A 22916-nucleotide genomic window follows, 5' to 3' on the forward strand; every position below is an offset into this window, starting at 1 on the left:
GTGTAGTGCTTTGATCGATATCCTCAACCTCTGGTAACCCTTCGACCAATAATTAGGCGGCGCGCCAGGTGCGAATTCAACGATATCGTTGTCTCCGTTTGTACATTGGACGTGATTTTCTTCTCGACGCAACATTCGCGCGTCTTTTACTCGTCCAAATAACATATGTGGATTCTGTTCTTAAATCCCATCCGGACGGCTTTCACGAGCTACGGTGCATTTTCCTCGCGTGAATGTCTCTATCATCTCAGTATCACTTTACGTCTTTATACTTTTATCCTCCCCTCTCCCAGGCGTTACTTTTCCTTCGTCACGGCACGATATTCCGCGACGTCGTTAAACCCTCCTTGTAACTGGAACTTACGAGATCCGCCGGGCTTATGATGGTTGTTACACATAAAAGGGACTAGCCATCCGCCTACCAAGTATCTTTTAACAATTTTCGTAAATGGATTTACGCGCAGGGGGACGCGTTATTGTCGGTCGATATTGGAAATGATCGTTCGTTCTCTTTTATAGATTCATTTTTATGCGACGCCGGGAATGTTTCGCGGAACAGCAGCGACCATACATTCCGGTTCACTCATTTTTACACAACGAAAACGGTAAAATATTAATCTGCGCGCTACGTTTAATTGTTTCTCGCGAGCAGCTGTGTATTTACAGCTCGCAAAAATGACTGCGAGAGATTCTGCGAACGAATCACATTTAAAGTAAATTTAATTTAACATCGTGGTGGACGTATTCTGCCAGGGGGTGTGTTTGCGTTTCCTGAAAGACGGCAGACAACTTCTCCAAACTAATAATTACTTCACTTTTATGTACACTGAACGTTTACTGAAATTAAACGTGCCATTAGATAGAAAGGACTTTGCGTTTAGAAATGAGAACATATATCGATCGATGCAAGTGATATATTTTGAATGATTCAAGAGAAATATCTTTCAACATATTTTTTCTAATTCCTTTTTGAAAAACTGTACTGGTACGTTGACGCAAAGAACAGAAACTTCAGTGTCTTGATCTGCTTGAAATAAGTTTGAGGATAAAAAAATTCCAGACAAAACACGTAGCCAGGAAAAACCCTCAAAAGACGGAAACTCGCAAGCCACAATGTAATAGCGAAGAAAATAAAAATACGTCGTATTGAGAATTAACGCAGGTCGCGCTAACGACGCCTCGCGGATAGAAAAGCGAGAAACCGGCGCTAGTTCGCGAAAATTCGCGTAGTTGCGCGTCTGGCGACGCCTTTGAGACAAAGCGACGGCTGTCACGTGACAGCTCGCGGATATTAAATTGCAGAGGAAGGAAATGCGAAAAATGGAGGAAGGGGTCGCGGACGCTGAGACTTCCGTCATATTTCAAGGGGCACGTTTCACGCAACGAAACTTCCCGACGCGAAACGTAAATAATCCACGTCGCGTCTGCGTTCATGGTAACGTTTACGTAGGCTATCCATTTTTGTGTTTTATCGATATTGCCGAGGACCAACTATCGGTTCAGTCCATAAATTTATTCGCGCTCACCTTATTCTCTGCTGCCTAAATCCACATTATTTACGTTACAAGTAACTCTTTACTTGACGTCACTGGTATCATTCCGAAACAAATTCGAGATGCATCTCGCCATGTTAATTGTAAGGGCACAAATGATATCTATTTGTCGTAAATTTATCCAAATCGCATGCAAGACAATGAATACTTCAGAGTATTCTCCTATTTCCATTATCATTTTTAAATTGTCAGCTTTCCCGTATCGAACAAATTTTTACTCGCACGAAACGCACGTTCGCTATTACACGATCGACGTCGATCATGGGGTTTCCTTAACGCTCGGAAATTGCGCGATAAATTCACCAAGAAATCTCGAGACACGGAGACACCTGCGATTCCGTAGGAGTGGAGCAATAAGTTATTCAAAAAAGGGGGGAAGGTTTTACTGCCGGAGCACGATCCCATTTCCAATCTCGCTGTCTTGTAATCCGACTGACGGGAGGGGGCGAGGGTTATTTCGAATTAGCCAAGAATCGCCCCCGAAAACGTTTCGAACGACCCATCCAACCCTTTTCACGTTCGCTGCATCCTTTTCGCGTCTTGAGAATCTATTTTTCTCTACGACCTTTGTCTATCCAAAAAAAAAAAAAAAAAAAAAAAATATCAAAGCAAATTCGTTTATGCCAAGCAATAACTAAACTGCTTTAAATTTCCGCGAAAAGAATTCTCAACGTCATTAGCATCAATCGCGTTCCGTCGTTGCGGCTAATTAAAAACGAGTTTTGAAAATTGAACGGCATATGCGCGTCCGCGGTCGATAGGCGGCTCGTCGACCGGGCTACATATTACGCGGGGCAAATAACAATCAGTTATATTAATGCGTTGGTAATTAATTATTGAAAATTTTATACGATAGCCCGGCACGACCCGTGCCGGCGAATAGTTACATCGCGGCTTGATATTGCCGAGCGAAGCAATTAATTACCGCCGATAAGTACAACGGTGCCGCAGTAAGAGCTGGAGAACTGCGCCGCTGCCAGCCGGTAATTAATTAGCACGAATTAATGTAGTTCAACGTTCCGCGCGATCCGCCCCCGTGATATTTCAATATTTCAACCGTGGCGCCGTGAAAACAGCTTTTCTTCACGATTAACCCTGCTTGATCGTCGTCGCTGTTCTATGGATTCGAGTAAGCCACCGTACGCTAACTGTTCGAGATCATAGATGATGTTAGCCAGACTGCTGGGTGAAATATTACCGGGCAAACACCGAGTCTGTTTTATTTTACATCGAAAGTAGCCTTGTAAATGTCTAGCGAAATCGTTCCTTAAAATATTCACCATCAGCAGGTTAGCATCTTGGAATCGAGAGTGATCATAAACTGACCCAAGCCTTAGATGACGAAGCAGTAATAATGCTGGATTATAATTTGATCCGGTTTTTATAGTAATTGTTGCACAAGTGCTCCCACAGCCAGGGAGAGAATCGTGTTACCGTCGCGCTATGAGGAAATATGAGGCATAAGTATTCCCGGTGTCGCGACCGGCTGGCAGTAAATTATAAAAAAAGAAATGGGTGGAAGCGACCAGGTGGATGGCGGGGTGGAAAAAGAAAGATCTCGAGATAAATTTACGAGGAACGCCGCGAGCTCGTAGACAAGTGGCGCGTCCACCTCGTAAAATCTATGTCTCCCTTTCTCTCCACCGACTCCCTTCTAAGGCGCGTGTCTCTCTCTCTCTCTCTCTCTCTCTCTCTCTCTCTCTCTCTCTCACTCACTCACTCACTCACTCACTCACTCACTCACTCACTCACTCACTCACTCACTCACTCACTCACTCACTCACTCACTCACTCACTCTCTCTCTCTCTCTCACACTCTCTCTCTCTCACTCTCTCCGTATCCGTCGCCGCTACTTCAAAGTTCTCTCTATTTTCGACGAGCATAAAGTCCACGAGGTGGACTAGCGGGGGCGCATTTACAACCCTTGGACTCGAAAGCCAAAGCCAGTGTGCGCGCACGTTGATTAACCCCCTTGTAATTCCACCCTCGTAGTTACGTTAACGCCCCGCGCACCGATCCCCCACCTCCGTCCTCGTGCTTTTTCACCCTTCAACCCTTGCACGCGTGCAGTTACCGAACAGCTTTTTCTCTCCTTACCCTCCGCGATCGCGTTAACCGCGCCGATTTTTTTTTTACTGTTCTCTTTGTATCCTTAACGCTCGTTCTTCTCCCGATTCCGGTGGAACGATTTTTCACCCTTTCGACGTTCGCACCGTTACTTCCTCATAATGTGGTGGATGTATCAGATCGTTTTGTACAGATTCCGCGTGGTTCCGATTTTTCTTCGACCTTTTCAGGACAATAGGAAATAATGAATTTCTTGAAATAATAAACGTCGTATACCGTGGCGCGTGTCTGACCATGGCTGACTGTTTCTACTTGGGCTGGTGCGTGGGGTCATCTCGATCAATCGTTTGTAAGTAATTCGTAGATGGTACGATTCACGTAAAACAACACGGTATTACACAGTTCTCGATGTTTACAAGGAAAAGTAGAAACTGCGAGTAATGGACAGACACGATTCCGTTTTCCCCGAAAGCAGTAGTTGGCGCAATTAAATACGCGAAAACTCGTAGAATAACCCAATATTTGCCGAGGATTTTCTCGCTCGCGCGGTGTTCCTCGCAGTTCGTTTACGTCTTTTCGGCCACGGGATTCGCGAAATTAACGGGCAACGATTCCCGTGTAATTGCGACGCGATTTCTCGTCTCGTTTGCCCGAAACTCGGCGAGCGATTAATGGCGCGCGTCTCGCGACACGACTATCGGCGGAAGGTGCGGTAGTCTAACAAGTTTCGCATGGTACGCGAGCTCCAAGTCGCGAATTTCGAGCCGGTCTATCAATTAACGAGCGCGCTGGATCGCAATTTGCATATCGCTCATATTTTATTTATGACCCCGCGGCCCGATACACCGTAATTCCAGGCGCGCGCATAATTCTCCATAATGTGAGAAGTTCGTTTTTCTCGACGCTGCGAACGGCGTTAAGAGAGACTTACGCGCCTGGGTGGCGGGAACACGTAGACCAGGCCGGGATACAAGTGCACGCTGATTACCGCTCAGGTATTTATGTATTCCGACGTGATTAGCATCGCGACGGAATTTATGAACGCTGGCCGCCAGAAACGACTACGGCGAAGTGTTGTGCCCCGAGACTCCGGATAATTTGCGAAACGACACGTTCTTTTGGTTTTACGAGCCTCCACGTTTCCACGGGACCAGCCCTCCTCGTTCGCTTCAGCAAGCCGTAGCTCGTTTTTAACTACCTTTCCCTACGAAACTCTTTATTCCTAGGTATATTCAAAGCATGCAGTATTTGCAAAGTTCTCGGGTCGTGATCTTTCTCGGATTAAGAATTCCCGCTCCAAATCTGAACTCCACTGGGAGCAAGCCCAGCGGTTCTGCCCATTTCCGTTAAATACCAACCTTTCGCAGAGCTTTTTCCTGCTAAAAATTGCTGCACCCGCGGTAGATATTTCACAAATTAACACGAAACACCACGCTCGCTCGTTTTCTTCGACGCTCCACTCCAGAAACGCTTCATAGGCAAAGCCAGCAGGGCCCGCTAGCCGCGCTGGTATTTTATGCGCGAACGTTTTCTGAAACGGCGTTTATAGCCGCCTACAGACCCGCGTGAACCTTCAACGCCGCATAACTATCGATCGATCGAAACGAAACGTCGTTTCGTGACTGGCCACGGAAAACACCGTGCTTTCTTTGGCTCTTATTGGACAACTGGCGGATAGCCAGCGAACCTTCTCTGCAATTTCCTTTCGACCTGGACCAAAGACACAAAAGTCCATAAGTCGATTACAAGGTGAGAAAGCAGGTCTAGCGATAATACCATGACGACGCGATGGGGCCAGGTCGTATTTCTTATGTACGTATTTTAATATTCGACGTTCAACTTATAAACGAGAGTTCGACCCCGACTTAATTTCACTCGAACAAAATCGTCTAACGAAATATCATAAAGGGGCTTTTGGTCCATGGCGAGAAACGCTCCAACGCCAGAGAATTTCTGGCCCGACTGGCGATTCGCCAGCGATACATTTCGATGCTTTTCACGATCGTTCGAACCCACCGAAACCCCCTCGGCACCGTTAAAGGTAAAAGGCAACGCGAAGAGCTGTGGATCAATTAAAAGACGTGGAAGAGGATTTCACCGGGAACGAAGAGAGCCGGAGAGAAATGAGGAGCCATGAAAAAGCTCGAGAAAAGGTTGCGAGCTGGAAGAACTAAACGACTAGCAGCTAATATCGCGAGAAATACTGTTATTGCCGTTAATATTTCGCGAGAACTTCCAACACCGAAGCCTGCCCGCCTCGGGAAATCTCCTTATACCCCCTCGTGCCACTCCACCATCCCTCCAGCGAATGGATTGCGAGCGATACCGTCCACATCGCACCTCGCTCCACCTCCTCTAATGCATGCTTTCTCGTTTCGCAACGAAAACAGACAATTCTCTCCAGATTAAACGCCTAGAGAACGAGGCGAATTTCTATTGGATAATCCGTGTGAATTCTTGGTAAAAGCAGGGAGCCGAAGCTTTACGTACGCAACTGGAACGTCCCGTTCAAAGGTCGTATTTTGATTGATGTTCTTCTACCTTCTACTCTTAATAAAAAAAGTAATCAAAAATCTATGCGAACGGTATTATAATTGTATCGATAAAACGGAGGATTATTATCCTCGGGAAAAATAGAATTGACGGTGTCGACAATGTTCAACGAAAGCAATAAACGGCTCGCTACGACCACGAACAACGTTACAGAAAAAGAACACCGCGTTTTTTCAATTTATTATCGCGCTAGGAGTCGTCCTATGCTCGATTGGACCGCCTCTGCTCGCGCCGCTCTTTATTATATCGCTTTATCGTCGCTCTCTATTCTCGGTCAGCAACTAATATCGCGGAAACGGCGATATTGCCGCTAATATTTCGCGAGAAGTTCCACCGGCGAATTCTGCTCGCCTCGGGAAATCTCCTTCTAACTGGGTCTGCTCGGCGGAAGGGTTGCGAGCAATACCGTTCCCGTTCCATTCGTTTCTCGCATAATTCACATCGACTCTTGTTCCCGCGGCACGGCCAGGGAATTCGCGGCCGACGATCCGCGTCGAAAATATTTTTTCGATGGATTACTATTGTCTCGCGGTTGAAATTTCGTACGACCGTCGGTGAATTGCATTTAACCACTCGCGCTAGAAAGACGTGCCACACACGTCGGGATGCCTTTGTTCCAAAATTAGGGGAGTGAGAAAAATAATTGACCTATTTCGGTGGGAAAGCAAGATATAGTTATAGTTAGTTAAATAGTTCCCCATCCCTCGTTTAGGTTATCGACGAACGCGAGCCGTATCTAAAAAAAAAAACGCGGAACGTCGGCTCGCATCCTGCCTGCGCGATGGGTTCTAACTTCTGGAATGGCGTAAAATGTACGTTTTGCGATCGTTTTTAACCGCCCCCTTGCAGACCGTGCATTTGACGTAAACATGTACAATTTATCGCGGCTCGAATTCGCCTCGGGAAAAGTTGGCCCGAGCGTCTCTCTTCGCGTAGGAAACTTCTCGATTACGGGAAGCGGCAAAGGAGGTCGGCTAACGACGAAAATTGAAACGCGACGCCTTGTTAAGCTCCCTCCATGTCCGTATTTTTCAGTGAAATGGAAACCGTACGCGGTTTAAAATTTAGTCGAACAAAGACGTTGCGCAGCGGTCGCATAAACAATGCCTTTACTCATTTTTATCTTCGGAAACGATGACCAATTACAGATTCAGTATTGATTCGATTTTGGAGAATATTTTCCGAACAAACTTTGACACGTTGGCTGGCAGACAAATATTCTTGAAAATTTCTATCAGGATTGAATATTATTTCAGACTATTGGGGAGTGGCATTTATTTTTGTGACTTCATCAATATTCATGAATTACTTTTTTTCGTGTTTTCAGCGAAAAGCACTGTCACCCATATGTGGGTGACCCGGCGATCAATGTGTTCATCCGTTTTCGTGAAAATCAGGATAGGGCTCGGTCGAGTCCAGAACCCAATCAACAAGTACGCATGCCCGCGCACAAGCCAGTGCCTTTTACCGCGTCGATTAACCAGCCGAGCGACAAAAAGGAGCTTTTAATACGCGATAGCGAGTCGTTAAAGTGTCGTGTATGAGATAATCAAAGCCTCGTTCCTGCGGTGTAATCCAGGGGGTAGTTTCTTACTCCGGCACCGGATACCGCACGATTTCGCTATAATCCTGTAATCCACCGGCTCCGGAGTCTATTACACTCTCTTTACATAATCTATACGATCGGGGATTAGTGTCTCCGTGGCGGTGTCCCTGTACACAGCCGCCTACACGCGCGGAACGCGTTGTCGCAAAGGTTTACGACTCGTCTCGTGTGTGGGGGATGACGTAGTTTCGGGGAACGACGGAAATTATTTTGCGAAATTGAACGTAGCGAAGGAAAATTCTCGGGGGATCGAACCGACGTACCCGTCTAGCGACGGGAAGCAGTCCGTAAAACCAGGCGTGTCGTAAACGTAACGCCGCGGGAAACGTCTGTACCTCGTAGTTAAAAGGATTAGTCGGGATGCTCGATGCTCTCCCGACCGCGAGGAGTAGCCGGGACGATGGGTCCTGGTGAAATTTTTACCAGGAACCGGTGCAATATCGGTTTTACGGGGCCACGGTAAAACCGAAAGACGCTTCTAAGCCTCTCGTACGACGCGTACGTGCTGCTCGATGGGCGTTAAGGGGTTAAGGCACGTGAGAAGCCAGACGGGACCGCGATCCAGGGTATATGGCAGAGCGTCGAGACGCGGTGGCACGGAACGCGTTCGTGGCACGACAAAATTTAGGGAATCGCGACGGAGGTGAACGTTGCTCGAGAAAATTCTTGTTCGGATACTCGTTATAAAGTTTTATTGCGAAATAATTTTTACGCGCACTCGAGACCCTGTTGAAATCGACGGTAGACGTTCAATTAAAAAAAGTGTAAGGTTTGTGTACGTTTTCCATTCAACGTCTGCGGAGATGCAGCGCGCATTGAACTAGGAACAAAAGGCGTCCGACTATCGACGGTCCGTATTCCCTTAGAAACTCGAGTGGGAAAGTTGAGACTATCTTTGATCCCTGGGTAATTGAAACGCCGCGTCTTTGTCATCGATACGCGAAATCCCGGATGTACTGGAACGGGAAACGAAATTCTGCAGGTTAAACACGATCGTTATTTGCACGAAGTATAACTCGGAAAGACGGGAAGCGAAACGGAGCGTAAGAGCAGGACGCGCGCACACAGCTTAATGCGCGACAACGGCAAAGTACTGGAGGATTTTGGTACATGAAAAGTTAAAGGCGAGTTGATTTACGGCGCGCCAAGGGCACGGGTGAAAAACGGCGATCGAAAGTACCGGCAGAAACATCCGTGCTGGCTTTGCTATTGGTAGGAAAACCGCTCGGTCTCGTGCCGCTTAAGTACATGTGCCAACACGAGATACGTTGCGAACCGAGCACAATCCGAAAATAGAGTGCCGCGATCACGGAGCAACGGCGAAGCCCTGTGATCGGGTTACAGGCACGTAGCGTCCCTCCTCGAACCAAAAATCGAACCTGGAATTAAAATTGCAGCCGCATCGCGTCGACAATTATCGGCTTCCGTATCACCGAAGCTTTTCGATTCGACGAGTTTTCATTCGTCGTTCGCCACCGTCTGTGCGACGTGATACGAGATCCGTGCGTCCCCTGACACACTCCGATTTCTCTTCTTCGTCGCTGCCGATCCCTAGAGGAAATCTACGGCACACTTTCGAAACGAGTTTCGCAAATTTCATAACTGAAATTGCATTTAACGGGTAAGACGATTAATTTAACGCGTCGGTCGCAACACTAGATGTTTTCTAATTCTTCCGTCGAGTCCCAGTCTCCCTTTACAGCCCTACACTCGAACGTAGAATTAAAACTGCAGCCGCATCGCGTTGAGATTCATCGCGTTGAGATCCATCGCCTTCCGTATCACCGAGACTTTCCACGGGTATTTCATTCGGCGAATGAACCTATTCGACCACCTATACGCTGGATACGAGTCTTCCGTAACCCCTGAAACCCACCGGATTTCCCTCGATCGACGCTGCTATTCCCCGGAGGAAATCTTCGACATACTTTCTGAATGAATTCCAGAAAAGTTGGCGAGCCTGGTTGGTCGGAATCGGGCCGCGCGGAATTACAGGGAGCTGCTCCTAGCGAGAGGGATAGCTTGGCCGTCGCGGAGGTAAAAAATGATGACCAAACTTAGGTTATTACCGCGGCGGCGAGTTTAATCTAAATGCGAATCTAACGAGGACGATCCCCTCTCCGCGAGACGCGAAGTCGTCGCCCTGCAATTTTACTTCCAGTGCGCGCGCATGTTAAACTTTCCCGCGAGCGAGTGCACGCTGGCGCCATACGACGGCAGTGTGTATCTCCTCGTTAGCGCGTATAATCATTTCTGATAATTACGCGACCTGTCACAAACTTCCCCAATCGTCGTGTAATTGGATGAATTTTACAAACATTTTCGCCGGTTTTGTTGGTCAATTTGAGCCCCGATGCACGGGCGAGACGGATTAATTGTATTGCTGGAAAAATGAAAATTAACGATCATCTTCGCGGTTACGAAATTTTTCCCATTTATATCATCGTTTTACTCTATTCGTGGTCAGCGTATTCTGCTCCATTACTTGACTGAGCAACTGTTTACCTCCGACCTATTAACACGTTGGTTGCTAAGCTAGTCGTGAAAATTTATATGAGCCTATCGCTTTGTTTCTATACAATTGAAACTTAATTTTGTTGAATTTGAACTGGTACTTAGTTTTGCAATTTCGCGAAAATCACGAATCCAATGCAGATTTATGGGTTTCCCTCTTTTTATTTTAATCAAGATGGATCCGATCAGCTCGGTATCTAAATTGAAGAACGTTCGTTCCCCTCGTCGTCCATCCGTCCTCTAATTGTGATTCACCTTTTACCGTTTGTACAAACCCCGAATTACCGCTCCCGGGAGTGTAATTCATGGTGAAAGGGCGGGAGCATAAATTATTTGCCGCGGACTGTAAAATCTCGGCGAAGAAAAATTCGAGATACGAGATACGTCTACGTAATTTTCTCCCGTGTTACCCTCGTCGCGTCCTCTCGAGCCATTCAGCGACCCGCTATAGTCAGACCGTCGTTAATTATTTTGCGTATGGCGGGCCGTCCTTGAAATATCGATTCGCCATCCACGGGGCACTTTGAACGGTTTCAAGATGGCGGTGTCGGACGAAGCAGGCCAGAAGACGCGGCCAAATTAGATTATCTTCGTCCCGGATTCGAGAATACCTTTTGCTCTTGTTTTTCCCCAACGGCTCCCCCGATTCGGTCGTGGATGCAGCGGTGATTTCTCCGTTACCTTGAACGCGGCTGATGCCTACGGTCTACCCTATCCGTTTACCGAAATTTGCATAATTACGGATAATAGCGTTTGGATGTTTCGCGCAATTTGCGTAAAAAGAAGAGGGTGAGCAAACGCAACGCGAGAAGCGCGGTATCGAAGTCGAGAGACGATTGTGTTTCTCGTGGAGTTCGATGATACTAGAAAAATTAAAACACGATTCTCCGCAAACGAATCGTGGCCAGCCAGCATACTGCAAGCATCGGTATCGCGAGTGGTGTGTGCCAAAGAGCCGCCATGTCGACTCGTGGCACGGAATTATCTATGACGTGGAATCCGCGCGAAACACGAGTTGGACGCGAGCGGAGCTGTTCAGATCGATAGCTCGAGCCGACGGATGGCTTTCTGCCAGACTCGGTCACTTCTGTTTTGTTGCAGGTTTTTAGCCTTCCACGTCCACGTACACCGTGGCCCTTTTTTTCCACCCTCCAATGGCGTCCTTTGAGCGATGTGTGCGCGGTCGCGTGCTCGTGTTTATTTTTACCGACTGCCCCTGAATCGAACGGTTGACGAAGCACCTGTCGCCGTCACGGGGGGACCCGTTTTGTCAGAGGCCACGCGAGAGACCTTCCATTGAATACCCAGCCGCCGAAATTCCTTCCCCGAGGGCCCTTCCGAGCTCTGTCCCAGGGCTCCGTCCTCGAAACACGCCACGCTCTGGTTCGATTGGCAGAAAGATATTGTCGATGTCTCGTTCCTTGACCGATAGCCTTCGAGTCTTCTTCCGTCGGTCCCTCGACGCCTCGATCCCTCCCCTAAATGGAATAGAAAACTAGCGATAACGCGGGTCATCCTCCTACTCGCATTTGTCCAACGAAACGCTCTGCGGGATCATTCTCAAGCACAGGTCGAAGCTCACCTAGCAGAAAGAAATTTTGTTTCAACAAACTCACGGTCCTATGATAAGTAATATTGGAATGCGACAACCAATTAAGCGCTGATTCATGCCTGCGAGATACTCCTTCCTTAGCGTGGCTTTCTCTGTAACTCGGAAGGTTTGTTTACGCGTCTCAGCGGGCAAAGAATAAATCGTACGTTAAGGCGAGTTTCATGAAAGTGTCCTCCGGTCGAGACGGCTTTTTACTCTTCGTTACATCGCGTGCTAACGCATCAGCAAATAGCAATCGGGAAAAGTAGTCGGCGGAGACCCGCAAGGATACTGGAAAAGTAACAGGAAGTAACCTAACCTCGTCTGGCAAGATAGGGCCCGCGTGTCGCGACAACACTTATTCATATTCATTGGACGTCGGTACTTTACACGAACCATAAACCAACGACGGTGATTTTAACTGCCGCGCCAGGCTCTCGTACGTTTAAGTGAAAACGGTCGGCGCTTGGTCAGTCGCGCTCCCAACGAGAGTCTTGTTCCGATCTCGGCGAAGCTCGACTGATTTTTATCGTCCACGGTGTCGTTAAAAGGCGGATGCCTGCTCGCTTACGCGTAGTTTCGTTTTGTTGTAAGGTCAACCTCTTAATATTATCGCCGATCAACCCCCTGTTATCGCTAGAAAGACCGACGAGGAAAATTCTTTGAAAAAAGTTCACAGAGGTTAAAGCGATGCTAGTAACGCAATTATATTTCATCTTCTTAATGGAATGGAAATTCGGATGGGAAAATTCAATAGAAATTTTCGAGTCGGAAGCACCCCTGTCGACATCTCGTATCTCGACCGCACCGTCGCGTCGCCCTTTCGTCGTTGAACGACGATCCGATCGGTGGTGATTGACAGATCGACGAGTGGCGATAACAGAGGGGAGAGAAAAATCGCGGAACAAGAGCTTCCGGTTTTTTCCGTCCACTTTTCTCCCCGTTCATTTTCGTCGAACAGGCTACGAACAATCTCGTTCGAGGGCAATTGGCCTTCCTGTTCTTTCCCGCTCGACGCTCGCAATAGCGTTTCCCGAGGACGCACAGCCCGATGGTTAGGTAGATTGGCTTCACAGAAGGATGATTGCACCTATTTTTCCCTTCCCTTCGCGCTCATGCCGCCATAGTCGTGCCACGGCGATCGAATGACGCACACTTTGGAAACGCCGCGTCCCGTTGGCGCTTAGACGTCCCGGCGCCGCTCACCTACGGCGCCGCACGCAACCCTTAAACACTATTAGCCGCGCCATATCGCCCTCTCCACCCCCGTCGCTCGACATCGACCACTTCCGTGCAGCGGTATCCGACTTCTCGATATCGTCGAACGGTCACCAAGGGTGGACCAATAAAGTCCTCCTGCCGATTGGGAACCCGTGACGCGTGCTCGACCCCTTATCGGTGCCGTATCGGACAGAAAGCTTTCGAAGGTGAAATCACGATGTTCTCGTAGTTTCTTTGTTCGTTTCCTTTTCTATATTTGAGGAACTGGAACGAGTCCTATCTTTTTCCTGAGAGAGAAATGTTAATGGAAGGAGTTAAATGGTTCGGAGGGGACCGAAGTCGTGGCATAGGGTAATAGAAATCATCGAACCGTATAAAATACTCCCTTGCGTCCTTTGCTTCCAGACCAATATCTCGAACAGTTTCAATTTCATAAAATTCCAGAAATGCTCCCTTGAAACAATCTCTAGGAAAAACCGTTTGGTCATTTGGCCCAGTTAGTCGAGAAAGCAGCGAGCACGATCGACGGGGGATGGAAATCCACGAGGAAACGTCAGGGGGTAGGAAATGGCAGCGTCAGACACCATTACCCGAAAAAAATCTTGACCTTTTCGCAACGGCTTCCAGCATTTTCGGAGAGCCGTAAAACTTAACGATCGCTTTTGAAATTGCCCCAGCCTTTTTTCGCCCGTAACGAGACACGGTACTTGATTCTTCGCACCCCATTCTCTATGGTTCGCCACGCGAGAGACATTTAAAGACCGTAACTCCGCCGTTATGGGAGTCTAAGGGACGCTGGGGTGGCGGAGGCGAGCATCGACACACGCCCCGAGCATAATCGCGGCGCCGAGCTCGAATAAACGTTGAATTCCGCGGGGTCGAGAATCACTTTAATTCTCGTGGAAATCTTATCGCGGTGAACCGTGAACGAAAAGAATGGTGCGTGGCTCCAAAGATTTCAGCGTTATTACCTTGGATTGTCAAACATGAAACTTGGTATACTCGATATAGCGGGGCTAAACAAATATTATTCTGCGTGCAGTGTCGAGAAACTGTATAACCAGAACGAAATTAAAATTCTTGCGTTCTCGTTGCAAATGTACCAGCGTTAAACAAATGCCTGGAATTCGTTTCGTTCCCGAATTGCACTAGGAACTGGCCTGACGGTTTCGACGTTTAAATTAACGCTGGTCGTTGACCCTCCCGGAAGAAAAGTCGGTTTGCATTGCGTCGTCCCGTTAAAAAATGACTGTCGCCCCCTTCCGTGGCTCTCCAGGCCCGAGAATACTCCACGGAGTCGGCCAATCGCGTTCAGTACTTATGAGATACGTGACCCTCGCAATTCCGAGCAACGAAGGAACGTGGCGGAGAAGGTTGCTCCGCGCCCATGAAAGTTAATATTCCGTGGAAAGGACTTACGTAAGGACGTTGGCAGAGAGAAAGAGAGGGAAAAAAAAGAAGCGAAGCGAGAGGTGCTCGCCGGTGGTAAAACGCCCCTTCACCCCCTAGACTTCACCTAGACTCGGTCGAGGAATCGATAGGGTGACTCATCGAGGGGCGGTGACGGAGTTCTCTCCCTCCCTTATCCTCTATCCTCCTCGTTCGCTCTTCCCACGCCCTTCTCCTTCTCTATTCGTCCCCGTGCTTCCGGTTCTAACGCCGAAAGCGTGTCCAAACTTTGAAACTCCGCTGTTTGGCCGCAGTTCCACATTTTCGCGAAACACTTCTTGGAGAAATAACGAAATGCACTCGCCCTCTGGTTGGAATTTTCAGGCTCGAGAAGAAACGTCAGGGGTCGAGTTTTGTGAAACTTTGACCGACGCTTATTGTCCAGCCTGAGAATTATTCTTTACTTCGGACTCTGAGCCACCGATTTTGTTTATGTTTATACAAAAAGAAAATATTAAATATAAAATGCGAGCAGACAATTTTTATCCTAGTCAAGCGCGAGGGTGCAAGGGAGAGAGAAGCACTCAGTAAAAGCGAACAGTTTCCGTCTGGAATTTAAATAAATTGCGTTTTACCGTAGTTAAAGTATATTATAATTTCCCTCGTCCATCCGCGGTGCAGCGAATGAAACGGAATTTGAAAGCCCCGATAGAATCAGTGGCACGAGTTCAGCAGCGTTTGAATAACGTTCCGCGTTTTATGCCCTTTTATCTTCCTCCTTATCCACTGGAACTAACACGAGAGGCGCGCTAAAAGTGTAAAGCTCTCCGTTTAGTTTTCCTCTTCCCACTCAACGGCAGTGCTCCTTCCACGCGAAATAACGAGATTCGTTCGAACAGCCCGCAGCAGCTGCAAATACGGCTGCAACTGCACTCCAGTCGGTCATACCTATAACGAGCATGCGGCAAGACGACGGTCGCCAGCCAATTTGTCGCACACAGACGCTCCACCCTACCGCTGAGTCATCCCCCGGAACCCTTTCTCGAATTAACCGAATCACGGAGATTCTTTTATCGGCGAAACCAAGAACAGATATTAAACGTTCCATAGAATTGGAACGAACAGGTGTGCGTAGCCGATATTTAAATATTCCGAAGAACGAATATTGGGCATCTCTTATCGGCTACTTGGCGTTTGTACTAAACTTCGAAGAAGTTCGTCCGCCACGACGATTCCCTGACTGTTCCGGTAACTTCTGCCTGAATAAGTAGACGAATGAGACCGGTTACCGCCACACTCGTAGAGCGCGAAATTAATGGAACGTTAACGAGCGTTTCACAGTCGCGGAGCGAATTCGTCGAATCGCCTCTTTTCGCGCAACTTTTCCTCGCCTTTTCTTGGCAACGATAGCGGCGTAAACTCTATCGTAAAGTTTCGACTCTTCCTCCGCGTCGAAACTTCCAAGCTCCCTGGTCCCTTCTTCTCCGCACCTTCGGGCTTCTTTCGAACCCAGTAACAAGATACATCCTGGAGTCGCGCGACTACGGCCGAAACTGCCAAGGAAACTTTACCGACCATCGGATGCGCGCACAGCCCCGATGAATAACCAGACGGACGAACATAGGGAAATTGTTTCCGACAGATTTTTAGAAGTCTACATCTCGTGCAAATATATTTGGCTCTTTGAAAAAAGACTTGGTTACTTAGATAGTATAACGAGCCACGCAAGCGAGCAACGCCGGCAGCCAATTTGTCCACCTTGGGTCGAGCTACCCTTTCGCTGATTCATCCGAACTTACCCCTGAATCGTCCAACTTTCGTCGAATTCCTGGATAATTACGCGCACAAGCCGTAGGAAAAAGTAACGAGGTCCTTTCGTTCTTGTATCTCGCTGGAAACGAGCATCGTTCGACGGGGAATTCCGATCGCGAAAACTCCGGCTGGTTCGACGTCAAAGCGGAATTGCAAAAAGAGGACCGGATAGATTCTTGATCGTCCAAGTACTAGACAGAGAAAGAGAGAGAGAGAGAGCGAAAGAAAGAGAGAAAACTGATTAACCTTTTGTTCGTGACGGGAGTACAATCGAAGTCATGCCCCTCGTTAAATAGTTACAATAGTTGCGGCAATCGCCGAATAACCAACAAAGAAAGTATCAAAGGAACGCGCGAAACAAGTTTCATCCGGGCAATTCGATCGGCTAATTGACAAAAAGGAATTATTGGGAGGGGAAATTTAATCAACGTATAAAAATCGCGTCTCGTGTTTAGGAACGCGTTTTTGGGAGAACGAATCGAACGGAACACGGTCTACGTCCCTTTGACCGAAAGAAGCTCGAGTTCTCGAAGCACGGGGCTTAAAGCTCGCGGTTGAATCAATACTGGGAGCAGGGGCGAGATAGGTAGACGCAGAAGAGATAGGAGTGTCAAGGATAGAAGAAAAGGAAGGAAGGAAGGAAGGAAGGAAGGGACAAAGGAGGCCAAGGAGATTCGACTTAGGCACCCATACACATACATGCACACGTTCCTCGGGGCTCTTCTCTATGTACACGAGCGTGTATCCGTCGCGTGTATATACCGATAGCTTTGTCGATAAGTACACGGGAGCTTCTTGGCATCGTTTCACGATTATCGGTACAGATTTCTTAACAATATGACCGGCGTCGCGTCGCGTCGAGCATGGATGCGTTCTGTCGGTTTCTGTACAACGTTCTTCTAGCCACTGTCGTCTTGTTCAGGAGCATCAGTGAGTAGAGCACATAAAATAATCTGGGTGTACTCTGTCACGCGCTTGAACTTCATTCTACGCTTTTCAACTATCAAACTATCGAACTCTTGCGATCGATCGGTCAACATTTCGATCCTCTCCCGTGGAAGAGAGGAGAGCCTGTCACGAGGATTTTCGAGCGCTGCAGCGGAACATGATTTATTTCCTTTTTTATTTAACGTCTTTGTTGCAAAATTTTCTAAAGGTTTAGGCGTTCTTATTATTTCACGTACCCCCAGTATGCTCTATAGAACATCGACGCTTTCGTTATCGAAAAACCAATCACACAATTTTCCAAGAACAGACGCCGGACAAGACTTATCGACCGGCCAGGTTATTTTGTCACCCTTTTTCTGTACAACGCAAACCTTTCTACGGCCGCTCGTAAAAACGACTAAAGGGCCGTCGGTACCGCCGTTTCACGCTTCCATCGACGTCGTTGATTACACCTATTCTCACTCGTTACAACCGGACAACCTTGACCTCTGCTTCTCGCGATCTAACGATCTCCTACTCGACGTCTTGCAGCACGCGCGGAACCACGCATGTCACAGTAGTTCTACGGCTTATGATAATTTCTCCATCGAACGAACCGATTTGAATTCAAGAAAATGGTGGCTCTGTTTAAAAATAGTCGTTTCTGGAACCACCGTATAGTAGAACGTTCGCCGTAGCCAGGTCGTTTCGTTCGACGGAACACCGTTTTCCCAGGGGTTGTGCCGAAGCAGAAATGTTCTTTGAGGGGCGTATTACATCCAATTTCACTTAACTATGATTACCACTGAGTTATGCTTGCGTCTCTACTGTAACTTTAACTCTGAAGTACTTTTGCGAAATAGTGATAAACAGTCAGCAAACACGCTAAATCGTATCTTTCGACGAATTTTCCAGAGAACGGTCTGCTCTCGTTCGAGAACCCGAATTACCACTTAGACCCGGCTCGCCTGGACGACGCGTTGAACAGCAACGAAAACGGCAGTTCCCTGTACGATGAGCTGTATCAGGAATTGGTTGGCAGCGGAGGCAGAAGCGGCGAAGTGACTGGCGGTGGAGGAGGCGGCGGAGGCGGAGGCGGTGGCACGAGGGTACAAGCACGCAGAACATACGCCACGTTGGATCTGGGCAGCATGGGGGTTGACGTCACTCAAGGTCCACTCACCCAGGACTCCGTCACGGAGGACGCGTCAGACAATACGGACAACCATAACCTAGGGTGAGTAGACGTTCGTTTCTACGTAGGACGTTAAACGGATCACGTTCTTGGCCACGAGCGAAGCCGCAGTGGCCGACGTGACTGCGGCGACGATTCTTAGATCCGTGCCCAGCCAATCTTTCCTTCGGCTATCGAGTTTCGCCACGCTCGATGCATTCGGAGCGCGAAATCGACTCCAACGATGAAGGATCAAAGCTCGATCCGTGCTCGTCGCGACTGAGAATTTTATTGGAAATAGCCCGTGCACAAAAGTGAAAGAAGTCTCGATCGGCGAGTGGCCATGTCGGATCTAATATCCGTCGAGCGAAGATGAATATATCTCCGATTTATATTCGTCCCCGTAACCGTCCGCCATTTTTTCCGGGATATTTTTATGCTTTTGCGTTTAAACATGAGCGGGTCTCCCGATGGTCTTCCACTCCGAATTTTCTTTATCCCAGCTAGCCAAAATATTCCGCGACAGCCGCTGGCGAACGGAATAAACGGAGAAATCGGCTACGTGGAGCGAAATCGAAGTGCCCTTCCTCTCGCTCCCGCTGCTGCTCCTCGGTAATATAAGGTCCGGCCACCTAGAGCCGTTGATAAAACTTCCAAGTTGGACCTCATCGGGATACCGCATAAAATTTCAATAAATCCGAACCCGTGAAAGGGGCTCGGACAGAAGGAACGAATGGTCTGAGCTACAAGCTAGTTCCAACTTATTTCCGGCTGTTACACGGACCCCTCCCCCTCTCCGTCCGAAATCCTCCTCTTCTAGTACCTACACTCTCATCGAACCTCCTTTGTCTTTCGAAACTGTTATCGAGCTCCTGCGACAGCTCTCGCTCGTCCCGATGGGTTTCCTACTTCGGAACGTTGAAAAACAACCTTTTTCAGAAATCTTTTCTCGAACACAATCAACGGCACGGTACTCTTTTCACAGAGAAATATTACTTTATCAAAGAAATATGCAAATCTGTTCGAGAATGTCTTTAGAAAAAATTAATGTTTTTGACCGTCTAAATGGGAATACCTCCCCCAATGGGCAGCCGCGAAACGGTGAACCTTTTCCAGCAGGATAATAAACCCTCTTCTCGCCGTCCTGTTTCATCCGACCTATTCCTTCTCTCCCCGTCGGTCGTCCTTCTGTCTGGGTCTTTTTTTCCCGGGGACCGGAAATCCGGGCGAGCATAAAAATGCAATTAAGGAAACGCCTAGCGTCTGGCACAGAGGCTGCATACTTCGTCCCCAGGTCCTGAAAGCCGACTTCTTCTTCTTTTCTTCTTCTTCTTCTTCTTCTTTCTCGTTCATCAACCCCCTCTCACCCTTCATTACCCTCCTTTCACATCTATTTCCTGGACTCCCCTTTGGACTTGTCTAAATTCAGTTCACCGTTCCGGCTGGTTAAACGCCCGCAGACTCGACGAACGGAACGAGTAAAACGCTACCCGTTGATACCAGAACCCCCAGGATATTCCTCGAGGAACCTGGAAGATTCTTGGTGAAAAGACTCCACGGTCGACCAACCAAGGTCTTTGCTTGGTCGACGGTGTTTCGTTAACGCGATGTTCTTTGAACGAAAAAACCCTGTAATAGTAATTATGAAGCAAAGACGTCTCGTTGATGGAGGTGTGTTTGCTTCGATTGACATGCTTCGTTGGACAGGTTATCGATCCACTGGTCCAGTGGTGCACAACCTTTTTCGTCACTGGGACGAACGAGGTTAAATCCGATTCGAAGCCAGAGTCGATCTCTTCAGCACCGCGATATAATTGCCACGCATTGATCCACAATCGACAATCGTGCGTCTCGATCGGGCAGTCGTAATTCTCAGACTGTACGTAATCGTTCCATTCAGTAGTCCGACACAAGGGAATCAATTCCCAACGTCAATGTACCGATGCTATCTAAACACGATTCCGAATCTCATCTCTAACCAGCACCGTAACCGGTCGCGCTCGACGCCACCTTCGGGGCTACTTGCTCCGTCAAAGCGGAACAAGGTTAAGGGTTCTAGGAGGAGATTCGACAGAAGTATGAGAGATAGCGGCAAGTACGAGGGAAGTTTGTCGCAAGTTTAGATTGAGTTCAATCTCCGAGCCACGCGATGGTTGCTCCTCTCCGTCTTTCCGTCCAGGGCTCTCTCGTACCCCTCCCGTGCCGTCTCCTCCGCCCGGCTTATCGTCTAATATCCAACCAGGGGGTAGGAGGAACGAAATATCAAAGCATTCCGTGCGCAGACCCATCGTCGTGTCCTGGCTTCCCTCTCTTTCGTCTCATCTATTCGACCAGCGTCCCTCCTTTCTCGCCGTTGACAAAGTGGCAGTCCCTCGAAATTGCGCGGACTCGCCTCGAACACATTTTTGCTGAATTCCGCCCGAGAAACCGGACGCGGTGACAAACTTTCCGCTAAGAACTTTGCCAATCGCGACTTTGTCACTCGTTGGACGACAAGTTTTTACTTTCCTGGCCGTTATTGAATGTAACAGGGGACGAAGTATTGCTATCGGTCAAATTTCGGCTATCTCAGGTCTTTTGCATTCATCGATGCTTCCAAGTATCTTATTTTCTCAATCAGACAAAGATGATATCGTGATTTAACTTATTAACGATTATCACTAACTAACGATTCACCTGCGTTGAGAAAGTTGAGGGCGTGTCTACAAGTTTAAACGAGTACTATACGGTATTCTGGGGATTTTTCTTCGGTCCTGGCAGCTCTAATCGAGTCACTTTGGATGGCCGCAGATTGCAGGTACTGCATCCTCTGGCCTGACATAACGGTACACGTCAGGGACGAACTTATCTAACAAGGTTTCCCAGAAAGGATTTCACAGAGTTGAAACGAGAGTTGGTGGTAGCCAGTTGTCGAATAATCAAGAGCGTTATTAAATCATCGATTTTCCGCGGGCGAGACGGCGACGCAGCTACCTCGGAAATATGGAATTACTCGGGCACGTCAAGTGCCTAACAACGTAACGCTGCGTACGTTTCAGGCGCATCAGCCCAAACGAAGTTAACGTTGCACCCGCGATGAAAGCGCTCGATCTGCAGCCAGGAAAATTGGCTTTTACACCCCGCTTCGACCGGGAAAATTCGATCAACCGCGACGGATTGTCGTTCGCTGATGGCTTCATTACCTTACTTCATCGTGCTGCCAACGAGTGTCGATCAAAACAACTAGGATCGTGAAAAATGTTACGGGGTCGGTCGGGAACTCGACGTTTCAGAACTCGTTTTACGAGAGAACCAGGGAAATCAAAAAAGTAATTTTCCCGTAATTTTCAAAATTTACATTTTGAAATTTTACAGTAATCTCCGAGCTCGGTAAATTCCCAAATGTCTACATAATCGATGGAATTTCATTTTGCTACTCTACCGTGTTCTACCAAGTTCAAATTATATCCAACTTTCAAGAATTTTGACCTACTTTCGAATATTAGAATCCCGATCTAGCTGTACCTTTGGAACAGGTATTCACCGAAGCGAGTAGTTTCGAATAAATGATTATCGGATTAAGCCCAGCAGCGAGAAACTGAAATATATACTCCGTTATCGGCTGTAATTGTGTCAATGGATGCGCAGCTGTCCATTCATCAAACGAGCATATAAATTACAAATATCTCTGACGAAAATAGCTGTACGCAAACGGGGTGTACTCCGATACGGTAATTGCGGTCGCAAGTTTCTACTTGGTGGTGGAAACTCTACGCAAAGGCTCGTATTTACACGAATCGGGGAAACGGGGACGTTCATACGTTCCAACCTAATACGTACGTGCACACGAGACCCGGAGTAAATCGTTTCCCGTCGCTGACGAGCCGTCGGAAAGGCGGAAATTTCCAACCGAACGGAAGGAACGGCCGATAGCAGCCCGGGGAACGGGGTTACCGGAGTGGACGCCGCCACGTCCGTGGATTATATATTTTCGGAAAGCGCGGGGGGCGAAGGGAAACGAGAACAGTCGGATGGTCTGGGTCCGGTCTTAATATATCCGCATTATTCTTCGTCCGGTGAAAACCGGCTTAGGCGTACCGGGCGCAGTGGTAGTGGTAAGGACAGGCCAGACAGAGGTAGATTAATGCAATCTGCATCAATCTCCATCGGGGTTGAAGTCCTGTCTTCCCTCTGTATAACCGTCAGCCTACCGGTGCCTATTCACTTACGCCCATTCGCGTCGTTATTATGCGTCATTTTACTCTCGTTTTTGGCCAATCATCTCATCGTGACGTCGTCCCCGACCAATCGCTTTCAGCAAACGGTACGAAACGTCCCTCGAGATCGTTCTTCCGGGATGCGGTCGTTTTACCGCTTTCGAAACAGTCTCGACTTCGAATGTCTGTACATGCCAAACAATTCCGAATACAGCAAAACGATGACTCAAACCTCCCCTATTCCCGGATATACCGCAACGTACTTTGGTTTCACCAAAATCCCCAAAGTCCGCTACAGAAATAATCGATTCG

At 48.1% G+C, this 22916-nt stretch overlaps 1 protein-coding gene across 6 annotated transcripts in view; it reads left to right on the forward strand.

Annotated features, from left to right (window-relative positions):
- The window catches only part of LOC128873776 (protein Fe65 homolog), a 133040-nt gene that overhangs the window by 67003 nt on the left and 43121 nt on the right, over positions 1-22916 (forward strand). For all 6 annotated transcript variants that reach the window (XM_054117606.1, XM_054117611.1, XM_054117609.1 and 3 more), the window contains one exon: positions 18150-18471. In XM_054117606.1, coding sequence (XP_053973581.1) covers positions 18150-18471 — 322 coding nt within the window. The remainder of the gene's footprint in view (positions 1-18149; positions 18472-22916) is intronic.

Source organism: Hylaeus volcanicus, chromosome 3 (assembly GCF_026283585.1).
Source record: "Hylaeus volcanicus isolate JK05 chromosome 3, UHH_iyHylVolc1.0_haploid, whole genome shotgun sequence".
In the NCBI taxonomy this organism is placed as follows: Eukaryota; Metazoa; Arthropoda; class Insecta; order Hymenoptera; family Colletidae; genus Hylaeus; species Hylaeus volcanicus.